Here is a 24,255-nt window from a genome sequence, read left to right on the forward strand (position 1 = left end):
GCCTCCCTGTCTACTTGTGATCTCTCTCTGTCAAATAAATAAAAAATCTAAAAAAAAAATTAGTTTATCATAAAAACAAATCTTTAAAGACTTAGAAGGCACATAAAATACAAGATACCAAGAAATAAGTCTAATGAAAGAGGTAACCTCTAAGTACAAGTCCGTTTCAGTCAAAATCTTGGCAGGGCTTTTGTGTGACTGCAGTTCTCATATTTACATTTCCAACCAACAATGGAACAGACATCTAAAGCCTCCTTATGTCAGGCACTGAGAAAAGCACATCACCTGTGTAATAGTCCTGCCAGAAATGTTTGACCCGAATCTACTGATGAAAATTTTCAGAAATCAAAATTGAGGGGGAAGATATTATGCAAAGCAACTGTCCCTCTTCAAAAATATCGGTATCCCAGAAGACCAAAAATCCATGGAGAAACTATTCTAAACTAAAGGAAAATAGAGAAATGAGACCTAAACAGCTAAATGTGCCATGTGAACCTTGATTGGGTCATAGGCTTAGAGATGCAAACAATTATAAACATTATTAGGGACCATATCTTATGTCTTATGTAAATACTAAACTTAGTGAGTGGTAAGTTATTGTGGTTATATAGGAGAATGTCCTTGTTGAAATATTTATGAGTGAACTGGAACATCTGCAAATAGTTTTCAAATAATTCAGGAAAAAAGTATTATAACTGCATATAGTGGAGGATCAGTGTTAGTAAAGGATTACACAATTAATAAAAAGGAAGAATGAGTGAATAATTCATCTACAGAATAAGACACATGAAATGACCAACAAAATGGAAACATAGTAAATGAGGCCTGCAAGTCAAAATCCCTTCACATGTATTAGAAAACCTTTCCACGACCATAGGGAACAACTGGAACCCAAATGCTCCACTGACAGGAATGTAAACCAAAACTACTTTGGAGATGATCTGGTAAAATTTAATCTGGAAAATGCAGAAACCCTATGAGCCAGTAATCCCACTCCTTGGTATAAACCCTAGAGAAACACATTGCTCCCCAGGAGTTGTGTACAGGAATGTTCGTAGCACTTGCCATCGGGAAAGTGGATTATTTCCCTACTTTTTTTTTTTTTTTTATGATTTTATTTATTTATTTGACAGATCACAGGTATGCAGAGAAGCAGGCAGAGAGGGGGCGGGGTGGGGGTGGTGTAGGCAGGCTCCCTGCCAAGCAGAGCTCAATGTGGGACTTGATCCCAGGACCCTGAGATCTTGACCTGAGCCACCCAAGCGCCCCTATTTTCATACTCTGAAATTCCACAGAGAAGGGAAAATTGCTAGATGTGAATGAACCTTACAGATAAAGTTGAATAGAAAAAGAAGTTGTAGAATATACGTAGTGATACCAATGATACAATGTTAAAGCTTGCAAAAATTGCTGTAGATTGCTTAAGGATCTATACATATATAGTAGAAATAAGGGAGTAGGTTTGTCTTTGGGGAAACGGTTGCAACATGAGAGGTGTAGGGTGGTTTCAGCTGTATTGTACTGTTTTTTTCTTAAATTCGTGGTAGATAGCTATGTATGTCCCTTCACACAAAAAATGGGAAATATATATTGAGTACCTACCAGGTACCATGCAATGTTCTAAACACCGGAGATAACTTTAAGAACAAATAGAAATGTCTGCCTTTGTGGAGCTTCCAGTCAAGCAGATAGGAGATATTGTATATCTCTCTATATTAAATATTTCATAAAACAAAACTTACTAAAGAGAAGAAATATGAGAGCGAAACTTAAATTTTAAGTGGTAAAGAAGGCCTCTTTGAAAATGACCCAAAGGCAGTAAGAAAATGGAAAAGTCCTTTGTGAAAGTTCAGGATTAGGCGGGAGTGCGTTGGGGCGTTCATTTCAGGTCTAGGTTCTCTGTATCACGCCTCCACCCGCCATTTCATCGTCCTAATCTCTTCGTGTTAAACTGTCTGAAGTGACTTCATGAAGAGGTGCCATCAACACTGCCTGTCTCAGGTACTCAACCTGCCTTCTCACTAGAAAAGATACATTCAATTGCTGAGTGTTTCAGAAACAAACTGTGAGCCCCATTTTCATTTCTCTAGACTCTATTACAAAGACAATCCCGGCGCAGCGGGCAAGCAGGGAAGCCCGACCTCTGGGGCAGAGCCTGCTCCAGGCCCGCCTCCACGCCGAGGGGGCGGGACGAGTGAGCCCAGGAGCACCGTACTGGGAATGCGGGTGGAAGCTTGGCCGCGAAGTTGTAAATGTAGGGGCAGGGGACGCACCTACTGCATTTGCGCAAGCAGCGGCACACCCCAAAACCGCCCAACTACCGTCTCCGCGAGCGTCGCGCTACCTGCCCGAAGGCGCCTGCGCACTGAAAACCTCACGCTTCGAGTCACCTGTTGGAAGGTCACGCCCACCTCGTCTTGCGCATGCGTATTGCGCGCCTTACGGGCCGTGGAGTCACGTGTTAGAGCGCGAGCCGTCTCCCGCAGGGTCGCTTCCTGTCACGGCTGCTGCCCGCGCCGCCGCCGCCGCCCGGGGGCCGTGGGAGCCCTGGGCGGTGCCAGGCGGGATCAGGCCCAGGCTGGTTTCGGATCCGGCGTGAGGTATGCAGCGTACCCACACCCCGGCGAGGGGAGATACAGGGCTGCGGGGGAGATGGAGGCGCTGGGGCAGGGCAGGGCGGTGTGTCCTGCAGCGCGGCAGTGGGGTCCCTCGGCTTCGCCTCCCCTGCGCCCTTCGCTGTCTTCTCTTTTGAGTCCCGGCCCAGCACCGACGCTCCCTGCCCGAAGCCCCGGAGCCACAGACTCGGCCTGTCCCACCTCGTTTCTTCCCCGAGTCCCCTCATTTCGAGCCCCTGGCTCAGGTGACGGCCGGCCATTCCCCTAAGTCAGCGAACTCTGGCGGCTGGAGTCACCCTGAGCGCCTCCTCCCGTGGGCCCACAGCCAGCTAACCTCGGAGCCTTGTTGATTTTACCCTCTAAGTGTGAAATCCAGCTGCTTCCCTCCATCCCCGACGCCACCCCCGCGCTCCCCTCCGCTCGCCACTTTCACGGGGACCGTTGCGAGATGCTTGGTGCCAAGAAGGCTTCCAGCCTCCTCTTCCCGTCTGCAGCCAGAGGGAGGTTTCTGAATTGCCCATCTGGTCCCGTCACGTCCACTGCACTCAGGACCGTGCCCAGATCCTTAGACTTAAAGGATTTCCCGTTTTGCCTCCTGTACGGATTGTCAGCTTCTCATGTGCTATTTCCTGTCTCACACTTTTATGCCCCAGTAATCCCAGGTTTTAGCTTGTGCAGATCAAATTGTTTCTCAGTTCGCAACCATTATCAGGTTGTTCCCTCTGGAATTCCATAACCCTTCCTTACCCCCAACTTTTTCATGACTCAGCACAAGCATCACTTTCTCCATGAAGCCTTTTCTCTCTGCTAGATAAGTGGTGGCTCCTGGGGATACAGGGCCCCTGCAGCAGACCTGTGTGGTTTTAGTCCATTGTCAAGGCTGTCTCCACCATGTAAGTGCACTTTGAGGGCTGAGACAGTGTCAGAGGCATTCCTGCTCTTGCAGTGCCCAGCACACGTTCTTTCACATAGTAGGTCCTGTGAAAGGTTGTGAGATCTCTGAATCAGGATGCTGACTCAGATTTCTCTGGAGCAGAACAGTCCAATAGAACTTTCTGTGGTGATGAAAATGTTCAGCTGGCCAGTGGAAGCCACTAGTTGAGGAACTGGATTTTAAATTTTAATTTAAAGTTAAGTTGCCACATATGGCTACCATGTTTGGCAACACAGCTTTAGAGCCTTTCTGAATCCTATCCAGCCTTGCACAAACCTGGTTCCTAAATCTGCCTTCCTTTGCCGCTCCCCCTCACTCAGCCTCTTGGGTTTAATCCAAATTGGTCAGTCAGATTCAGTAAGTTCTTACTGTGTGTCCACACTCTCCACTTAAACCCATTAACAGGTGGGCCCCATCCCTTCTACCTCCCATGTTGCTTGCTCCAGTGCTATGATTCCAGTGACAGTATTCCATCCTTTGGTGTTCAAGATTGCCTTTCTTCTCTGGTTTGACAGTTTACGAGCCACACCCTACCACACATAGTGCTATTGGGGGTGGGGCTTTGTAGCCTGCTCCAGTCTGAGTCTCTTCCCCTCCCCATCAGACAGGTACCTAGGCTGTCAAGATGCCAGGGCCAAGACCTCGGAAAGGCCCCCAGGCCAGTGGCCAGGGTGTGGCAGCTGCAAAGCAGGTATGGATATTGCCTCTTCCACTCCCAGGCCAGTCTGGGGTGGGGGGCTCTCTAGACGGCTTGATCACCTGTTTAGTTTCCCCATTAGTCCAGAGATTTTGAACAGTTCCTCCTGGAGTTGGGAGAGCTGTTAGAGACCCTCTGACTAGTCTCTGTCACCCTCATGTGGGGAATGAGGTGTGAACTCTGCTGTGTTTCAACCCAGGTACCCTCCTGCCATTGCCATCTCCATATGAGTGGTCTGAAGGGTTCAGGAGCCACAAAATTTAGGGTGTTCTGGTGGGGTGTCATCACTGTCATGGGTTTCTCATTTAGGGCCATGATTTTGCTTGCCAGCCAAGGATGCCAGGGCTTGAGAACTATGGCCACTGGAAGAGTTTTACTGCTTAGGGACACAGGGCTGTGGCCCAGGTGGGAGACAGAAATTTGCCCTCCAATCTGCTCCTTTTACTTCTTCTGGGCCCAGGTTCTGAGACTTCTTAGTCCGTTTTTATTGTCTTAAAAGAGATGGGTAAGGGAGCTTGTGGAATAAAGAGCATAGACTGAAATCACAAAGACCTTTATTTTAAATGCTATCTCTGGCACTTACAAGACTGTGTTTCAGTTTCGTCTGAGCGTGGAAATAGAAATAGGGCAACCTTTTCCTAGAGTAGTCAAGTTCTTTGGGACAGAGTAGAATGGTGATTGACGGGTGGTGGGGGGAAGGGGAGTTGTTGAATAGGTGAAAGGAGTTCTGTGGATAGCTGGTGGCAGTGGTAGTACAACAGCGTGAAGGTACTTAATGCCACTGAACTGAACACTGGAAAATGGTTAAGGCGAGGGGCGCCTGGCTGGCTCAGTTGGTAGAGCGTGCAACTCTTGATCTCAGGGCCCTGGGTTCAAGCCCTATATTGGACGTAGAGCTTACCTTAAAAAAATGGTTAAGGTGATAATTTTTATGTTACATGTGTTTTGTTTTTTAAAGATTTTATTTACTCATTGGAGAGAGAGAGAGTGTGTGCAAGAGCCGGGGGTGGGGGGAGTGTTGCAGAGGGAGAAGAAGTAGACTCCTCACTGAGCAGGGAGCCCGATGTGGGGCTCCATTCCAGGACTCCCAGATCATGACCTGAGTCCGTGACCTGAACCAAAGGCAGACCCATAACTAGCCAAGCCACCCAAGTGCCCCTTGTTTTGTTTTAAGGTTTATTTTTAAGTAATCTCTACACCTGGTGTGGGGCTCGAACTCATGACCCCGAGATCAGGAGTGACAAGCTCTTCCAACTGAGCCAGCCAGAAACCCCTGTTATATGTGTTTTACCACAATTAAAAAAAAAAAAAGACTTACTGTCTCAGGATTATGGAAATTAATGAAGATAATCATGTAGAATGCTAAGTACATGCCTTACAGCTAGTACTCATCTGGTCTGAGTAATAATAATGGCAATGGTAGTCTTACTGGGTTGTTTACAGTCACTAGAGAGATAATTTTCACAAAGCCTAATGTTGTAGGCCTCATTTTCCCTGTCCTCACCTTGGGCCTCACACATAATGAAAGAGCCTAAGACTGGCTCAGGGACTGGTTCTCATTGTGTGGTTCCTAAGAACCCTTCTCTCCTCGCAGCTGGGGCTCTTTGTGGAGTTCAGCCCGGAGGACATGCTGCTGGGGATGGAGGAGACTGAAGATGACGGAGATCTTGAGGCTGAACTGCTGGCCCTCACTGGGGAAGCAGGGGCCTCAGGCAAGAAACCCACACCCAAGGGACAGGGTGAGTTTGTGGCACTGGGCTGGCCCATTGCTGGGTCCAGATGGGTTTAGGCAGATGGTAGAGAGGGTTCTCGCCTCACATCTGGGAGGAGCCAGTTAGATCACGTGGTCCTTCTGATATCCATCCTTCTGCAGCCCTCCCACCAAGAGGCTGTCTTGCCCTGCTCATACACCTGTGTGATGGAATCTCACTCCTCTGACTGTGCCTCTCCGCATTATGGACAGTCAGCAGTCTGATTCTCAGACAGACTCACCTCTCTGTCTTAGCCCTAGCCAGGGCCCATTACAGAGGAGGAGCTCAGCACAGACCACACTGAGCACATAATAAGTGTATAGAAATTGTGTTGAATGAGTAAGTGGAGTCCCCCTCCCCAGCCTGGAAGAGGGCAGAGACCTGAAGCCTGGGAGGATCTGAGCGTCCCACCTTTGTTTTAGCGAGAACCACCCCCACCATCTCGTGCCCCTGAGATGAGGACAGTGGGAGGAGCTGGGAAGGGCATCACTGGTCTGGGAGACCCATGGCCTTTACTTCTCTGTTGGTCCAAACACGCTTTGGAGTTAGATGAGCCTGGGTTTGAATCTTGGCTCTGCTATTTACGAGGATTGCAGTGTGAGGAAAATTAACATGGATATTATTATCAGTTCACTCATATAAAAAGGGGATAGTATTACCTATCTTGCAGAATTATCGTGAAGCTCCAGTGGATGTTAAAAATCTTTACATGTGCTAAAAGTGTGGTTGGGGAATGGATGGACTGGTCTATGAATAACTATGACAACAAAAAATGCCAAGAAGGGAGCATTCCCAGGAAGCTTCCCCAGCTTTTCCCAGGGTCTTTTGAGCTGGGTCATAAAGGAAAAGCAGGAATTTTCCAGGTGGGACTTTGGCTGTGGAAGGGAAGGAGGATTCTATCTGGGTGTGTCTTGCTGGCACAGTGGATTGAACACCCTCCTCATGGACCTTTTCTGCCTGCCCTGACCCTCTGTGACCCTCTTCCATCAGCCCCCCTGCCTATGGCCCACATCGAGAAGTTGGCTGCAGACTGTATGCGGGATGTGGAGGAGGAGGAGGAGGAGGAAGGGCTGGAGGAGGATGCAGACTTGCTGGTGGGTCTGCCACGCTGGTGTCTGAGGGCTCTGTGATCAAGCCTGTGGAGGAGGCCTGGGGTTTGTTTCTGTGTGTGTTCTGAGGTTGAGTGAGTGCCTTGTCCTTCTTGGGCCCATTTTCCTAACTGCAGTGTGAGACTGGTCTTTTTTGATGTCTGGTCTGAACTATGCATTCAGAGATTTTCAGATTCGGAGTTTTCACTGTTTTGAAGGCTCTCCTTGGTCAGATTAAAGGAGTTATTTTGGTAAAGAGGATGCAGTGATAGGCACAGTGACTGATGCTGGGAAATACTGCTGGGGGAGAGGGTCCTTTATTCTCATATGCTGTCATGGGTATGGCTCTGTGGTTCCCAAGCTCCTGAGACTTGTGTCTCCCCAGACTGAGCTGCAGGAGGTCCTGGGTGCAGATGAGGAGGCTGGGCCCCTGGATGGTGATAAGACGGCTAGCCCAGGTGGCTCTGAAGAGGAGAGGGGACAGGAAGACACTGAAGCTCCAGCGCAGACAGCTCTGCTAACAGCTTCGATCCCAACAGCTCAGGTAGGTTCTGGAGGGATCCTGTGTGCCTCCGATGCCCCTTTGTGTCTGTGTGTAACATGCACGTTGCATGGCTTGCGTAGGAAGGCTGCAGTAACCCTTTCCAGGGTCCTCCTCCAGCAGCTTCTCCAAGCAGAGGCAGAACATGAGAAACTGCTTGGTGGCTGGCCGGCCTCAAAGGCCTCTCTGTTCTCCCAGACCACCCCGTGCAGCCATTTCCTGGCCTCCACAGATTGTCTAAGCCTCTGTGTTTTCTTCTGACATGGCCTCTGGCCTCTCCAGTGCGTCTTTGCCTCCCACCTTGAGGCTTTTAGGTTTTTCCTTCTCCTTGAATCCAAGAGCTCCATTTTCTGGGGCAGCTTCCTTGCAGGGAGGGAGCAGCAAGGGCCTAGCTGGCCCTGGAGTGGCCATGCCCTGAACTGAAGTATCTACAGGCTGGAGGGCCTCAGGGGCTGCAGGCTCTTCTGGAGGATCGGATCCACAACTACCGGGAGGCTGCAGCCAGTGCCAAGGAGGCAGGTGAAGCAGCCAAAGCCAGGCGCTGTGAGCGTGGCCTAAAGGTGGGTTGGGCCTAGCCAGAGAGCAGGGCTGGGAGGAGTGGGGCTGAGGGCACTGGGGAGCAAGAGGGGAGGCTTCCCCACCAGCCTTGTGAAGGATTCCTGGCCTGTGTTCAAGCAGGGTTCAGGCTGAGATAGCTGGCTGAGCTTCTGGTTCTCTCCCTCAGACTCTGGAGGCCCAGCTGGCTGCTGTGAGGAAAGGCAGGAAGATCAGTGAGGTTGAGATTCCACCTCCAGTGGCCTTGGGCAAGAGACAGCCTGTCCCCCAGGAAACAACTGACAGGAACCCTGAGGCAGATGCCCCAGCTCCCTTCACCGCGGAACCAGGTATCTGGAGACATTCCAAGTCCTGGCCCAGTCTCCAAAGCCAGAGCCCATGGCCTGCTTCCCCATCCTGCCACACTGTCCATTGTCATCAGTTGTACCTACTAAAAGGTCGTCACACCACCCACACCTGTAGGCACTGGGAACCCAGGGTGTGCACCTTCTTCTTTGACACTCATGCCCCTTCTGCGGGCTTTTTGTTTCTTAATAGATAAGTCCTCCCAGATGGAGACAAGCCTCTTGGGTGGTCCTGGCATTTCTGCCCCACCTGATTCAGACCCAGACCCAGACCCACAGGCCCTGTTGTTGGCTCGACAGAGAGAGTACAAATTGGCTGCCCTGAATGCCAAGCGGGCTGGAGACCTAGATCGTGCCCGGGAGCTCATGAGGATCGGAAAGGTATGACGTCTGACTCAAGCTCTGTGTGCAACCCCTTGTTTCACAGATGAGGGCAAGGACCTGCCCATGGTCACGCATATAGACTGAGCATGAGTGAGACTGGTCTGAGGGGGGAGTTTTTTCAGCAAAGAGGTTCCCAGGCTTATGCCCACACCTTCTTTTCCTACTGTAGAGATTTGGTGCAGTCCTAGAGGCCCTGGAGAAGGGACAGCCTGTGGACCTGAGTGCCATGCCCCCGGCACCGGAGGGTCAGTATGGAGACAGTGGGGTGGGACCTGCTCAGACTGGGATTGGGAAGTTTTAGGGCCAGGACTGGCCATGCACCTCCACCTTCACCTCTTCTCTGGGTCCCCAGATCTGAAGCCCCTTCCACAGGCTTCTAAGGCTCTCACAGCACCCTCAGCTATATCCCCAGCAGTGGAGCAAGTGCAGCCAGTGATGGCCTCAGACACTCCAGCAGCCCCAGGTAGGATGGGATGGTGGAACTGCAGAGTGGGGACCTGGGGAGGGGCAGCAGAGCTGATGCCATCTCTTTTCTCCTTTAAGGGGTTCCTGCTGAGCCACAGACGGTGCTGGATGCCCTGCAACAGAGACTGAATAAGTACCGGGAGGCAGGCATCCAGGCCCGGAGCAGTGGGGATGAGCGCAAGGCGCGGATGCATGAACGCATTGCTAAGGTGGGCCCACAGCTGCCCTGCCCTGTGTCGGCCTATCTCCCCAGCCGGCTGCTCTATGTTGCTGCTGCTAGTCTTTGAGTCTCCATCTCTCTCTCTCTGGAGTTCCTGCTGCTTCAGGGGCTCTTTTTCCCTTTGGGGCTGCTTTCTGTCTTCTTCCCCGTGTGGAGCCTGCAGACTGCTGCCCACTGTAAGGCCCTCCCTTCCCTTGCAGCAATATCAAGATGCCATTCGAGCACACCGGGCAGGACGGAGGGTTGACTTTGCTGAGCTGCCTGTTCCTCCAGGTGAGTGGGGCTTGGCCTAGGGGCTTTATGAGGAGGTCCCTGAGCAAGATAGGGGGAGAGGGAAAGATTTTTTCCCATATCTGTCTCTACTCTGTGGAAGCCATCCATTCCAGCCATGGCCAGAAGACCCAGCTAAAGCCCGCAGCAGCCTAGAGCTTCCCCAAGGCCACCCTCCCCCTCTGTTAGCTGTCTCTGTCTTCCACAGGGTTCCCCCCCATTCCTGGCCTGGAGCCTACCACGGGCACCGAGGACGACGCAGTGGCAGCTACTTTAGCAGCTGCCCAGAAGCTGGTTTCCGCAGAGGATACAGCCCTGGCAGAGGAAAATGAGGATGAGGTTTGGCTGAGGGCCTGAGACTCCAGGGGTTGGTTGGGGGGAAAATAACAGATGAGGGATAAACCCAGACTTGCTGTTCATACTAACGAGCCCAGCAAGGTAGGTAAGCTTTCTTCTGTTTTACTGGGAAAAAATCGTGGCCAAGTGCACGCAGCTAGGAGTTAGCAGAGCTAGATTCAGACCAGCGTCTTTCAAACTCCAGGGCCCAGGTTCAGTCCCCATTACCCTGCTGTTTCCTACCGGGAAGGTTTTGAAGCTGCTTCCAGCTCTGAGATTCTCTAGGGCCCAGGAGGGAAAGCCATCCATTTCAGGTTATACAGCAGGTTAGTGCAGCATTAGGCAGAGCCCAGGTCTGGGAGCTGCCACAGCCTGGGTGGGGACCAGATCCCCTGTGACAGCTTCCTGGGCACCTGCAGGATGAGTCCCCAGCCCAGGCCCCAGTGGCCAAGAAGCCAGCAAAGCCTGTGATCCCTTCATTCCGGGCCGTGCCTGAATCCAAGGCCTCAAGTTCTAAGGAGTCAGTAAGTCCGTCTGGTGAGTTGGGGAGAAGAGGGCTGAAAGCGTGAGGCTCTCATGAGGGACAAGCCTGGCTCTAACCATTGTCCCTTATCCTTCAGTGCGGGAGCAGCTCGCATTGCTAGAGGCACGGAAACTGCAGTACCAGCGGGCAGCACTGCAGGCCAAGCGTGGCCAGGATCTGGAGCAGGCCAAAGCACATCTGAGGGTAGCCAAATGCCTTGAGGCTCAAATCACCCAGGTACGAGCTGGCCGACCTGTGGACCTCTCCAAGGTGAGTCTCACCTCATTGAGCAACAGGACTTCTCAGGCAGAGGAGGCATTTGGCAGCCTTAGCAGACAGGGAACGAAGCGGCTACGTGGAGGGGGTGAGCTGCAGCTAGGATAGGGTAACACCTGGAAAAGAGCTTGTTCTTATGCCACTCTACCCCATGGCCCCAAGAGAGGCCAGGGAAGGCCAGGCGGGCTGCCTGTGGTCAGAGATGACAAGGCAGGGCAAGGCTAGTGGAAAGTGGAGCATTGTGGCAGCCCGGGATAGAATGGGAGGCAGTGAATTCCCATCACTGGAGGTTAGCAGACACTGGGGAAACATTTAGTTTGGATTTTGCGTTTGTTAGGCTCAGTAGAGGAATAATCTGACTCTTGGGGCCCCTGAGGGGCCTTGTGACCTGGGCAGGTACCTTCACCCTTGACGGATGAGGAGGGTGACTTCATCCTCATTCACCATGAGGACCTGCGGCTCTCTCAGAAGGCGGAGGAGGTGTATACCCAGCTACAAAAAATGCTTCTGGAGCAACATGAGGTCAGTGAACTGCTTGTCTGTCTTCCGCTTTCTGTGCCCACAGCGCCTTTAGGGAAAGGTGTAGCGCTCAGGTCAAACAGGCCTGGACTCAAATTCTAGCTCTTCTACTTATTGGTTGTGACCACAGGGAAAATACTTTGAAGATGGGAACAAGAGAGAAGTATGAGGGAAGATGGATGTGTGTGTATGTTTCTGTATGTGTATATTTGTCTGAGCTCTGTTGCCTTTAAGTATGTTTCTGAAGTGGTTTTTCTGTTAGGTTTTGAGGGAAGAATAGGAATTTGCTAAGTGAATTTTGGGGAGTGGCTGTCCTCGAAAGAAAACAGCAAAAACTTGGGCAGAAAGGTGTGATGGAACTTGGGAACAGTGGCCTTGGAGTATGTGCTAGGGGAAGGAGGGCTGAGGCTACAGAAGAAGGTTGGAGCTTTCAGAAATCAGGCCTCAAATGCCAACCTAGACAGGCTTACTGTGGGCTCTGGAGTCACCCTGGTTCCTTATTTTCAGAAGTGTCTGCTGTTCTCCAAGCAGTTCATGCACCAGGGCAATGTGGCTGAGACTACCAGGTAAGTGCCAGGCCTGGGGCTGGAGCTTACTGGGTGGGGAGGAGAAAATGAGCCCTGCCATGTTGATGGATTCCACCCATCCCTGTCAGGTTTGAGAATCTCGCTCAGGACCGCAAGAAGCAACTTGAGATCCTGCAGCTGGCCCAGGCCCAGGGTCTTGACCCTCCCAGCCATCACTTTGAATTGAAGACATTCCAGACTGTGAGGTGCCAAAGCCTAAGTGAAACCGTGACTCCATGCAGGGACAGGACTGGGGAGGAGTGAGGTGTGGTTGTCCACCTGGGAGAAGCTCATAGCTGTGGTGGCTGTGGAAGGAACTCCGGACTGGGGGTCACGTAGGTCTGAGGTCTATGTACCGGCTCTGCTACTGTTCTCCCAGACACGCTTTGCTTCCCTGGGCCTACTCTCCTGACCACCTCCCAGTGAGGCAGGCGGGCAAGCAGGCACTGGAAGAGGGGACCTTTTCCTACCACTCTCCTTCACTTTGTTCTTTCTTCTTGGTTATAGGATCTTCTCAGAACTCAACAGTACAGAAATGCATCTGATCATTGTCCGGGGAATGAACCTCCCAGCCCCTTCAGGTAGTCCTAAGGACTCGTCTGCTCCAGGCTCTTGCCCAGGCTCTTCACCCCCTGCCAATAGAGAGGCACTGGCTCTCCCTTCATATCAAGCACAGGGCTCCTGGCTCCTCCTCCTGACCCCGGATCCCCTTTTTCCTTCACAGGGGTGACTCCTGATGACTTGGATGCTTTTGTGCGGTTTGAGTTCCACTACCCTAACTCGGTGAGATTCAGGTAGAGGTAGGATCCCCTGAACCCCCTCTTCTAGGACCCTGTGCTCAGTTTCTCTGCATTCCCTGGGAGGTCTAGCTGCTGGGAGGGGTTTGAAGACCCTTGAGTACATTCCTTACAGGGGCAGTCACTTCCCTCAACACTGACTTATTTAGCCTAGAGCTCTTTGCCCTATAGAGCAACTATAGGACTTCTCCCATCTTACTGCTTTAGGACCAGGCTCAAAAGAGCAAAACAGCTGTGGTGAAGAACACAAACTCTCCAGGTGAGGACTGCTTTCTCCTCCCGCTCGCTCTCATGAGTGTGTGCAGCACTTTTGTTTTCAGAGTGCTTTCAGGTCTTACCTTAGTTGGTTTACTCAACTTGGGAAGTAAGGCAGTTGGGGAAACTGAGGTTCAGGGAGGTAGAGGAACTTGCCTAGGGCCCCACAGCAAGGAGGTGGTAGAAATGAGACTTGAATCCAGGTTCTTCACATTTTGGTAGAATCCATGTCTAATAGGAGTACAAAAATTGTGTGGGCCTCCAAGGCCAGGACCTAGAAACTCTACCACCCTCTGGTGGCAGTTACTCTGAGTTGCAGGCAGAGAGTGGCGGGGAGGTCGGGGTGGGGCGGGGAAGGCCAGCTGTGAGCCTCTGTTTCCACTTCATCAGGAAATCTTGGGAGCCCGAGCCACTTCTTGTCTTCTTCCATTCTTGCAGAATTTGATCAGCTCTTCAAACTAAACATCAACCGAAACCACCGGGGCTTCAGGAGGGTGATCCAAAGCAAAGGAATCAAGTTTGAAATCTTCCACAAAGGGTGAGGCCCTGGTCAGTTACGCTGCCAAGATGGCTGGGAGGAAGGAATAGCTTCTGCTCCTGCCCCACTGCTTCTCAGTTTTCCTGCAGTGGGCCCAGTTGTCTCAGTGCTGCTTTCTTCCCTGCTCTTCCCGGTCTGATACTCTGCTGATTCTTGGTTCCCCAGATCCTTCTTCAGAAGTGATAAGCTGGTTGGCACAGCCCACGTGAAGCTGGAGCGGCTGGAGAATGAGTGTGAGATCAGAGAGATTGTGGAGGTAGGATGGGCAAACCAGAGGGCTTGGCAAGTAAGAGCCAATATTCATTGAACAGCAGTCCCTATTGTAGGTTTCTGGTGCCCATTCATTATAAGACATGCATAAATGCGCTGTAGACTAGGTGCTACTCCCTTGCCACAAATGTAGAGATCGACAGGGTCTGAGAAAATTCCATAGCAACACTGGACAAGTAGTAGTGATACTCTTTCCACAATACTCTGAGTCACCTAAGTTCCAGGGATGGTGGATTAGAGGGGTTTTAGGGATCTGAGTGTTGCTGTCAACTTGGCATGCACCAATTCCTAGGTTTTGGCGGGGGGAGAGTTGTGTTTGGGGCTCTTGTCTAGCAGCGTGATGAAGTGGAACAAGCTCTCGGCATAAAGCTAATAAGTAGTTCCAGATTGGGGACCCCTCCAGAATGTAGGTAATCTGTGTTTAGGAATTGGCTCCAGACAGCTCCTTGAAGTCCTGTGAACTCACTGAATTTCACAGGCAGGGGCTCTGAGAGCTTGTTTCTGATGGGAGGACACGAAGCTCCAGCAAGAAGCATGTTCCATAAGCACATATATTCATGCCCCTGGCAGGCCTCGGCCCATATCCTTGCTGATGCCTTTGTAGGCTGGGGCTTTCCCCACCACGTGTGCCTGCCCCTGCTCTTGGCCTGTCTCGGGGGAGATGTTCTCATGCAAAGCCTGCTCTGTATTGGTCCTGCTGCAGGCGGGTGGGCTGCTTGAGCCCGCAGCACTGTTTAGTGCTGCAGCTGCCCAGGCTCCGGCCAACAGGGGAAGCAGTGTAGTGGGTGGAAAGAAACTCTTCGCCTGGGTTCTAGTCCCAGCCTTGCCACACAGTGATTATATAACCTTACCATTCACTTCATTCTGCACTGTCTGTGAAGTATGGGCTTGGGCTTGGTGGTTTTCAGGCTGTAGCTTGAAGCCAGACCATTTTTTCCAGGAGCTGCCATGGGGAAACTGGGCAGAGCTCTGGGTTTCTCATCTCCACTTCAGAGCATTGATTTTTAGTCGGACTTACATATTACTTTTTGTAAGACAACCTAAAACCACCAAAAAGCAGGAGTGCAGGGCGGTCACAAAATGGAGACTCCTGTGTCGGCACTGCAGGACACTCCTTCCTCTCCTGACTTAGGAGCCTAGGGAGCTGTGTGCTCCCAGCCCCTGCCCCCTCTTAGTCACCATTTCTCTCTCTGTGGTCTTCACAGGTCCTAGATGGAAGGAAGCCCACTGGGGGCAAGCTGGAGGTGAAGGTGAGGCTGCGGGAGCCTCTTAGTGGCCAAGATATGCAAGTGGTCACTGAGAACTGGCTGGTCCTGGAGCCCAGGGGCCTGTAAGGTGGGCAGCTGCCTGAGTCCTTGAACCTCTGCCCTTAGATTCTTCCAGTATTCCCTTTTCTCATCTGTATGGACAACCAAGAGGCAAAACTTGGGTAGGGCTTGGGATAAGTTTATCATCCTCAAGAGAACTGGAGATCCCAGATCTGTCTGCAGGAAATCTAAACACTTTGCATGTTCACTGTGGTTTAGACTTAACTACATATGCTTTGTGCCCTTGTGCAGGAGACCGTCTGTCTCGGGAGAGGAGACAGGCCAGCAACTGTGTGCGGGAGCATACTTTTCCCAGCCTTTGTACATAAGGAAGATGCTGCTACACAAGCACCAAAGATCTGTGAAGTATGTGCATTACTGACCACATGGCCCTGGCCTTTCCCGTTGCTGGCCCCTCCCTGGGCCTCCACCACAGCAGGCTGGATTCTAGGAGTCCCTTCCCCCTCCCACACTTCCACTGCCTCCCTTTCCAGCAGGGCAAAGATAGCCTCATTGCTCTGTGCCATGGAGTCTTCCAGCCCCTTAACCTTGTGTAGCAACTGTGTGTAGCTTAACCCCAGCCCCCAGTTGCAACATTTTTGGATGTGCCTTTAAAAGATCTAACTAGGGATGGGAGAACTTGAGGGTGATCGGGAACGACCCCCCCCCCGGCCTAGGGTGGGGGCAGGGTTCCGTGACTCCACTTGGTCAGTGGCAGCCTGTCCCACTCAACTCAGTTTACCCCAGCTGTGCCTGTGCCTTGGTTCCTGACTGCTGCTGCACTAGCCTCCCTGCTTCCCAAAGCTCGCAGTAGAGGAGGGAAGGGACATTCAGGAATGTGGTGCTGGGAAGTAAGGGCAAGGATGCATCTCGGGTTTGGTCCATGCACCTAAGACTAAACGACTGTTAACTGGAAGAAAAAAAAAAAAGAAAAAAAATATATAAATATATAATTTTATCTAGCTGTTTTTATTTAAGAAAGTAGGTCTAATTCATTATGGGATTTTACACTCTATATGCAGAGTAACTATCAAAGTCCTGAATAAAAGCCCTGTTCCCTGTCACCTTTAAAAACCAAAGTGGCAGTAATGTTTGTTAATTGACAGAAACTGCTGCTGTGGCTTCCTCTCTGAAGGAAGCCTATGTCTTCCGCTGATCACCTAGAGAAATACCTTAGTTCCTTCCCAAGAAACTCTCCTTTGGCTTTTTCTGAATGGATGGAGACAACGGAGGGGTTTGTAGTTACAATAGATTTAGATTTAATATTCAAAACTGCAATATTCTACATTTCTTAGAAATAAACTTCAACATCTTTTTTTTTTCCTCTTCCTTTTTTGAAGCATTAGGTTCTACAAAGCATTCCTCAGTATTTTTAAAAGGCTATGAGTGAAGCAAATACATTCAGCTTACTGGTCACTATGCATAAGCACAGCTCAGGGTCTGAGCTGTTTGTGTCTTTCCAGGATAGGGCTGGACCATGCTTCCTGCCTTAAGAGCAGAGCTGTTCATGGGTAACAGAACAGGAATGACAAAGGACTTATTTTCTAAAAGTTTTCTGGCCAGTCTTACTTACCTATCAGTGAACTACCAAAATTTCTACAGATGTGAGAGCTAACACTAAATTGCAGTCATATCTGTGTGTCAAGCAGTAATCTAGAAGGAAAAAGGTTGTTATTAGCCTTTACAGGGTGGCCTAGAGCAAAGAGGGGTGGTCAGGAGGGTTCCTGCCCTAACCTAGTCTTCCCCTAAGGGTTTGCACCCCACCCCATGCTTACTAAGGGGCCAGATAGACAGTTGTGATTATGCTCAGAGTCTAACCAGGCTTAAGAGCTTTTAAATTCACATCTCTGCTGGAAATGCCCTATTCCAATTTGATAGTAGTATTCTGTGCCTCAGAGATTTCCCTTCACAAACTGTTCAACTTCAGTCAGCTTTATTACCCTTTGCTTTTGGAAAACAGAACCTCCAGGCTGAGAAAGGCAAGACAAAGCCACCCACTGGACTCGGAAACTGAGATTCTTAAAAGGCCTTTGTTGCACCCAAGGCATGCAGGGGTCATGGCTAGTGGGAGGAGCCTGCCCAGCCTCCTTGTCCTAAGATTTGTCCTAATGTAGCTCCCAGACATCAGAGATCTGTGACTCACGGGCAGTTGGGAACAGGTCACAACCCAAAAAACTTTACATTTTAAATTCTCTTTTCAATCTAGTGCAAGACATAAGTTCTTCAGCATTCATGAACTGAATAAAATACGGGAGAAATTTATCTTTTTTTCAGAAATTTATCTTATTAAAAGGGCAAAATATTTGTGATCTCAACATCATTTTCCTTTCTTATAATACCATTGTGAAACCCACATTGTTACTTCCAGATGCTGAGCATGTTTCCTAAATATTGTGGGTAGCTCCTAAAAGATCTTGTCCCTTAAAGTAGCTCCTTTTAGGATGAAACTGGGGCACTGAAATTCGTAGAGCCAGGGAGCTTGGACCTGGTTCAGCTCCATCACAGATAGATACTTCCTTCTTAGGGCCTCAGCTTCCCCAGCTCTAAAGTGGGCATTATCATTCCTACTCCACAACTCAGCCCTTCTAGCCACATAGTCACTCCCTAAAAATCTCATTACATTTTTAAAATAGAAACCACTACCACAAACATACTACAGAAACAATGTTCAGCAGATTGCCTGATGACTGAAACACATTAGATGCATAAATTATTCCCCAGGGATTAGTTATGATAGACGTCAGTTCATTTGGAAATTTTGGGCCCACCGGCATTCAGGAACCATAGTAAATGAGGGAAGACACTAGATAGGAGCTTACACAGGGCGAAGTTCCATATTTCTGTAGCCCTGGAGACCAACAGGTGCTCAGAAAGTGTTGATGAAGATACCTGGAGAACCTACATTGCCTAACATTTGGTAAGAATTCAGTCAATATTTTTAAAAAATTTAGTAAGTTACCAGACTGGCAATTATTTTCCTTGTAAGGAGCTCTATAGCTCAATCTTTATGTTCTAGAAATATTTCACTTATTTAGAAATGCAGGGTTTCAACCCTCCCCTTTATATCATTCTTACAATATACAATTTCTAGAAACAGATAAAACAAGGGAAAAAAGTAAACCAGCTTTGGTAACTTTATGCTCAACTTCACAAGACGATTTTACTAAACAAAGGATATTTTATACAATTGAGAATGGCCTGGACTATGCAGGGCCAGAGCTTGTCCTTAGTGGAATTCGAAAACTTGCACTGATCCAGAAGAACAGCTACAACTGCAGCATGTACTGAGCATGAAGGTAAACTCTCATAGGAAAACGGAACCAGCTCCTGTAGAAGTTCTGAACATCTAAGATATATGTAGACCATACTGGATGTTTTACCCCAAACACATGCCCCTAATAAGTGTTTCCTGTTCTGTCAGGTTTGGTGGGTGGTGGTTCTGGGGTTCAGTCCTTACACATTGGTGTGCTCTAGGCATCTGCTTTTTTTTCTCCTTAGAAGTTCTTAGTACGTCTGAGTCTCCGGGAAAGGTCACAATCACAGAGCTCTTTAGCTACCACCAACAAAGCCTATGGAGAGACAGAGGGTAGAATGAAGGCCCCCCCCCCCCCCCGGAAGAGGGATGAACACACATACAAGGCCAGGTCTCTGGGCCTCTGGAAAACTGCTGCTCTGTTGTAGTTCCACAGCCTGTGACTGCCAAATGCTAAGCCCAACTCGAGGTGCTGGAAAAGACTCTCACTGTTCAAGAGGCCGACATTAACTTCTAGGGGATTTTTAGTGCTATGCTTTTAGGGATGGACTGACTCCTGTTTGGCCAGGGCTTCGAGAAGATGGCAGTGACAAAGAAGTTGCCCTAGTCCAGTATTTAATAAACCAAGTTGTGAAATCCATTTGGTTCATGACTAAAAGCAATTTTAACAGAGCAAATGATCACATATATTACATGTATCAAGGGTAAACTGCATTTTGGTTTCTAATGCCACTCTACTAAAAGAAACCATGGCTGATTTGAAAGCTGAGGCAGGGTAAACAAGATGAGCTGAGAACATGTTCTTAGGTCAGAAAAGGAAGTGTTCAAAAAGAAAATGGTATGAGCGTATCACAAGGATGTAGGAGCTAGCTTGAAGGGGCTCTCTCTGGCCAAAGCTGAGACCATTTGAGCACCAAAATAACGAATTAGAGCTACTCAAAAAGTGATCCATGGGTCCACAAGGAAAATTAAGTGAATGAATAGGAGAAAAGGAAGGGCTTTTGCTTACAGATGACCAAGCGTAACTGCTAAAGAATGCCAGGAATGCACAAACTGATTCTAATTATGAGAAAGCACAAAATGAGGCATTCTCTATTAAAAAATAGGATGGGGGAACCTATACTCACCACAAATACTGATGCCATAAAGGTGAGTCAGGGCAGCTACTCGCTGAGTCTGATCCTAAGCTGGAAGCTTTACTGGACGGAAAATGCTCTGAAGAATGTGACTGGACAGATGCTAGGTTCAAAGATCCTATTAATATTAAATTGACTGAAGTTGCAGTTATGCAGAACATTATTTTTAAGAATTAAATATTTAGAAGTATATGACTGATATATGCAACTTATTCTCAAATGCCTTACTCTATGGAGAAGGAGAAAAAGAAAGCTAGAGCAAATGAGGCAAAATGTTAATATGTACATAGCAGAATCTTGGTAAAGTGTATGTAGGGTTTTTTAATCTGCAATTTTCTTGAAAGTTTAAATTATTTCTCAATAAAGTATTTTTTAAATGCCTCCAGTGTAGAACTGAAGCTGCCTAGCGTGTATTCTGTCAGTTTTCACAGAAAGGCCCACTTCAATGCTTGCCATTCACTCGGGCAGATCTTGAGCAGTCCTGAATTCAGCTCTGCTATCCAAGTGACCTTACTTACATTGAGTCGCCCTCCTTGGATAGAAGAGATAATCCACTGGATCTCTGATTCACTTCAGTGAATAATCTGATAAAAAACAAAAATCTAAGTGTGAATTCTACTTGAAGTCACTGTGATGTAAGTGGGACAGAATCAGTGTGAAAGTCTCCTTTTTTTGTATCAATTCTGTACAAAGATTGCAAGACCAATGCTTCTTTTTTTATTTCCCCTCTGCCCTCCCAACCCCATCCTTGGTGATGGTTGTACCCATTTGAGCATTTCTGAGCACAAGACCATAAGTAAATCTTAAAAGAGAGGAGCAGGATTTTTGTCTACAGTAATGGAAGGGGATTAGCGGCAAGGATAGCATAACTTGTGCAGTAACAGAAGCTGCCCAGATCTTCTTGGTGGACAATGCATAGAAGACTCAGAATTATGGAACATCTGTCCCCCCGACAACCCTTTCCCACCCCTGCCCCCAAGCCCCCACTCCCACCCCACCCCCCTATTTAATAGTGTTAACAAAAGCTTAATCTTCCAGTTCTAAAGTGCAAATGATTTGGGTATGACTGCTGTTGCAACAGGTCTGAACAGAAAAACAATGAAGTCCTCTCTGTCTATGCGATGTTTTCCAGAATATAAAAGATGAGTTCCATGACGATGGGGCCCTCACTGAGCTGGCAGGCCCCTCCATGGATCACTGGCACCAAAGCGCTGTCCAGATCGTTCATGTATTGGGAGGGAAGGGGCTGGCCATTGCTTCCTGCTTGGTAGCCAACCTACGGCACAGAGAGAAGGGGATGACAGGTTACTGAACAGAGAAGGCTGGGGGCCAAGGAGGCTGAGCTGGAAAGGAGATGTCCTTGGCCACGGGGTAGACACAGCAGTGAACACAAAGTTCTTCTTATCTTCCCTGAATTGTCATTTATTATCAGCCTGTCATGTATTCATCCTAACTTCGCCACTGGGTAGCTGAGACCTTCGGCAAGACCTAACTGGTTAAGGCCTTAGTCTCCCAGGAATGGGCAGGGGCAGCACCCCCAGTATGGAATGTCCAGCAGTATGGAATGTCAGAAATGAAACCTAAACCTTTGGTTGTGGAAATTAAAATGAGAAATATAAGGTACAACTCCCTAACAGCAGGAACTGAACATCTGTTCTCCCATCCATTCATGCACCCACAAGCCATTTTCTGAGCACCTACACATACACGGATGCAAAGATGAATGTAACAGGGCCCCTGCCCTCAAGAGGCTCACACATTTAGCAGAAAATTGCTTGTTCTTTAATTGTTTTATGTAAGGCAATTCTCTAACCAGGTTATCAGTATCATTCAAGAAAGGACCAGAAGACCTCATTTGTTATTGTTATTATCCTGATATGCTTATTAGTACCACATTGGTCAAGACCTTAGGTAGAAAATAAATACATTGATTGATGACTAGGCAGGAATTGGGGCCCGATCATAACCTTTCACATTTTCCCTGATAGTGACACAACTCTGCATTCAAGCATGAGCAGTGGGACATGTCACAGGGATCCAAAAATCCCCAAAAAAAAAAGATTAGGATATAGGGCCATAGGAGAGAAACACTGGGACAAGGAATGGGGTGGGGGGGCAGACTGTTACTACAAACAGCATACAAAAATAGTAAGACAGGAAGGGAAGCCTGGCCATAGGAGACCCGAGCTGACAGGAAAACTAGTGGGGCAATGGATCTAGTCCTCATCCACTGACAAGAGGGGAAATGTGGACAGTCCTACCTTGAGGACTACGGGTGAAGAGGTCTGTCAGCAGAAGTCTGCTGCAACTGGATTGAGAAAACAGGATACAGGACAGCATGGGACTTGCTGGCTCAGGACAGAATGATTCCTGAAGGGTGAAACTAGGAAGTCTCAAAGAGGAGCACTGATGCCATCCACACATGGGTGGCAGGTCCTCAACACACTTCCCCTCCTTACCCCACACTCACAATGGAGTTCCTGGAAGACAGTGAGGTGAGGAAGCCGAGGTTGAAATGGTTCAGCCAGTCTCACCAGGCAGCACATCTGGATACATTACTAACAGAGGGAAGGCCATCAAGTCTTCTTGATGCAAGAAAACTCACATGTCAGAAAATACAGACACTGCTCAAGCCCAGCTTCCAAGGCTACTTAAGACTCTTCTTACCTGGTCTGAGTCAAGTGTCACACGAAGTCCTAGTTTAGTCATTCCATCTTCCTTCAAAAGCTTAAGGTGGGGACAGAGAGCAAGGCAAAAAGCCTTGGCAACATGCTCAGTCAATCGGCTATGATCAGCAGGATCACTCAGGCAACTGTGCTGGTCATCATTTTCTAGGAAAAACACCTGTTTCCCAAACAAGAGACTTTTAGCCTTGTGCCCAGATGTGGGGAAAAAAACAAGTGCATGAGCCCACTGTGTATGAGCACCCTGATCCCCTAAGATGTGCAGGAAGACATGACCTGCCTATCTCCCTGGTCTCAGCCATGGTCATAATGGTATGTTCTACTGAGAACCAGAAAAGGCTTACATTTAGCATTGTGTATTTCTAAAAGGCAATCCTTTTATGTGGACAATCTTCTGCAAAAATCTTAGAATCTAGGAGAACAGCTCTTACAGATTATGTGACCCAGCCCCTTTATGTTACGTATCACTCAGAGAAGTGAGTTGCTCAAGTGCACAGAAGTCCTCAGAGGCAAGGCCAATTCAAGAATCTAAGTCTTTGGGCTTGCATCACAGAGTTTTCTTGTCACAAGGCCATGCCGCTGCTGAGGCCAGAACTGTATTAGTGTCCTTACAGCAAACTGAGGAGTGCACTGGACAGAATCAGAAGCACAGCAAAATTGGAACTGATAGTCATGAGTACTAGTCACATAGAGGAGGGTCATGAGCAAGTCCTTTGACTTCTTAATACCCAATTATGCCTTTAAAACAGAAAGCCCCTGTCCTCCTTCATTATTGTAAAATGATATAAAAGCATAATATAGAAGATACAGATATGCAAACATACAATGCTTATATATACCACCCTATGGCTTACTGCTAGGTGGCTTATGCTAAACACTACAAAGAGGGCAGCCTGGAAGCCCCATGCACTAGTGAGAATAGCACCACGAAATGATAAGCAGAGCTCCACAGTGGGCATCATAAGACTTCTGGCCCCTGCTCTGCCAGGCCTTTGTGCCTGTTTTCTCATTATGCAAATGAGATGGGTCACACTGCTACTTCACCGGATCACTGGGGAGCAAAAAGAAGGGAGAAGAGATGAAACTACTCATAAGTGATAACGAGTTTCACATGGCCCAGACTCTGCACTACTTGAAATCTGCCAAAGGGATAATCATTACAAAGCAAGCTGCTAAGACCACCGAGCTGCAATGTGAAAACACTGAGTCTGGTGGTGTGAAGGATAAGTTACTTGGAACAAAAGGTTGAGAAATGGAGAACAAGGTTCGTTCTATTGCTTTCATGAACCCGCTGTGTGAACTTGGGTAAAGCATCAAACCTCTTTTAGCCTGAGTTACCTTGTGTGTAAAATGAAAAAGCTAGGAGTCACAGATTTTTTTTTTTTAAATTAAGACTTTTAAAGCTGCAAGGAATTCTAGAAGTCTTATCATTTAATGTTTTATTTTATGGAGGAGTATAACTCAGGTTCAAAAGAAATTAAGAGACCTACAACCTACGCATTTATTCTCAGAGAATAAATTTCCTGGTTTGTCTGAGATGTACATATATACAGGGTCCCTGCCCTGCTCCTCTAACTCCCAGTTAGCCTCTCATACAGTGTTCAGGAAAGGGAACGTACAGTGGAAAAGAACTTGGGAGTTGGTTGGATCTGGGTCTGATGCAGAACTTTGCCATTACTCACTTGCCTTGTAATCTTGGACAAGTTACTGAGTCTCTGAGCTTTAGTTTTCTTATTGGTGAAATAAGCCCATTTTTAAAAGACTGGGTTACCTAAGAAACTTTTAACTGTGAGTACAGCATAACCAGCCCAGCATTCTGAAGAATATAGCACAGATGGTATGCACTATTCAGAGAAGCGTCCTTCTTGAATTCTAATGCAAACAAATCTCTCAAAGCTTGTTAATAAAAAGGAAGAGAAATCAGACTGCTT

General features: G+C 48.4%; 2 protein-coding genes across 3 annotated transcripts in view; one reads left to right on the forward strand and one right to left on the reverse strand.

Moving 5' to 3' along the window:
• Positions 1 to 2,448: 2,448 nt before the first annotated feature.
• CC2D1B (coiled-coil and C2 domain containing 1B) lies at positions 2,449 to 16,569 on the forward strand. Its single transcript, XM_080801408.1, has 25 exons — positions 2,449 to 2,600; positions 4,154 to 4,240; positions 5,841 to 5,985; positions 6,988 to 7,091; positions 7,471 to 7,629; positions 8,061 to 8,186; positions 8,351 to 8,510; positions 8,719 to 8,906; positions 9,079 to 9,154; positions 9,262 to 9,372; positions 9,453 to 9,583; positions 9,795 to 9,867; positions 10,073 to 10,203; positions 10,620 to 10,737; positions 10,821 to 10,993; positions 11,396 to 11,521; positions 12,026 to 12,084; positions 12,174 to 12,290; positions 12,592 to 12,665; positions 12,809 to 12,867; positions 13,089 to 13,140; positions 13,575 to 13,674; positions 13,840 to 13,930; positions 15,150 to 15,279; positions 15,504 to 16,569. The coding sequence occupies exons 2-24, from the start codon at positions 4,175 to 4,177 to the stop codon at positions 15,276 to 15,278; spliced, it is 2,568 nt and encodes an 855-aa protein (XP_080657534.1). The 5' UTR covers positions 2,449 to 2,600; positions 4,154 to 4,174; the 3' UTR covers position 15,279; positions 15,504 to 16,569.
• A 954-nt stretch (positions 16,570 to 17,523) lies between these two features.
• Positions 17,524 to 24,255, reverse strand: part of ZFYVE9 (zinc finger FYVE-type containing 9) — a 198,416-nt gene continuing 191,684 nt past the window's right edge. For both annotated transcript variants that reach the window (XM_080801407.1, XM_080801406.1), the window contains 2 exons: positions 22,308 to 22,484; positions 17,524 to 20,916 (listed from right to left, as the gene is read on the reverse strand). In XM_080801407.1, coding sequence (XP_080657533.1) covers positions 20,755 to 20,916; positions 22,308 to 22,484 — 339 coding nt within the window. In that variant the 3' untranslated portion in view covers positions 17,524 to 20,754. The remainder of the gene's footprint in view (positions 20,917 to 22,307; positions 22,485 to 24,255) is intronic.

This window comes from Martes martes (genome assembly GCF_963455335.1).
Source record: "Martes martes genome assembly, chromosome: 4".
NCBI lineage: Eukaryota > Metazoa > Chordata > Mammalia > Carnivora > Mustelidae > Martes > Martes martes.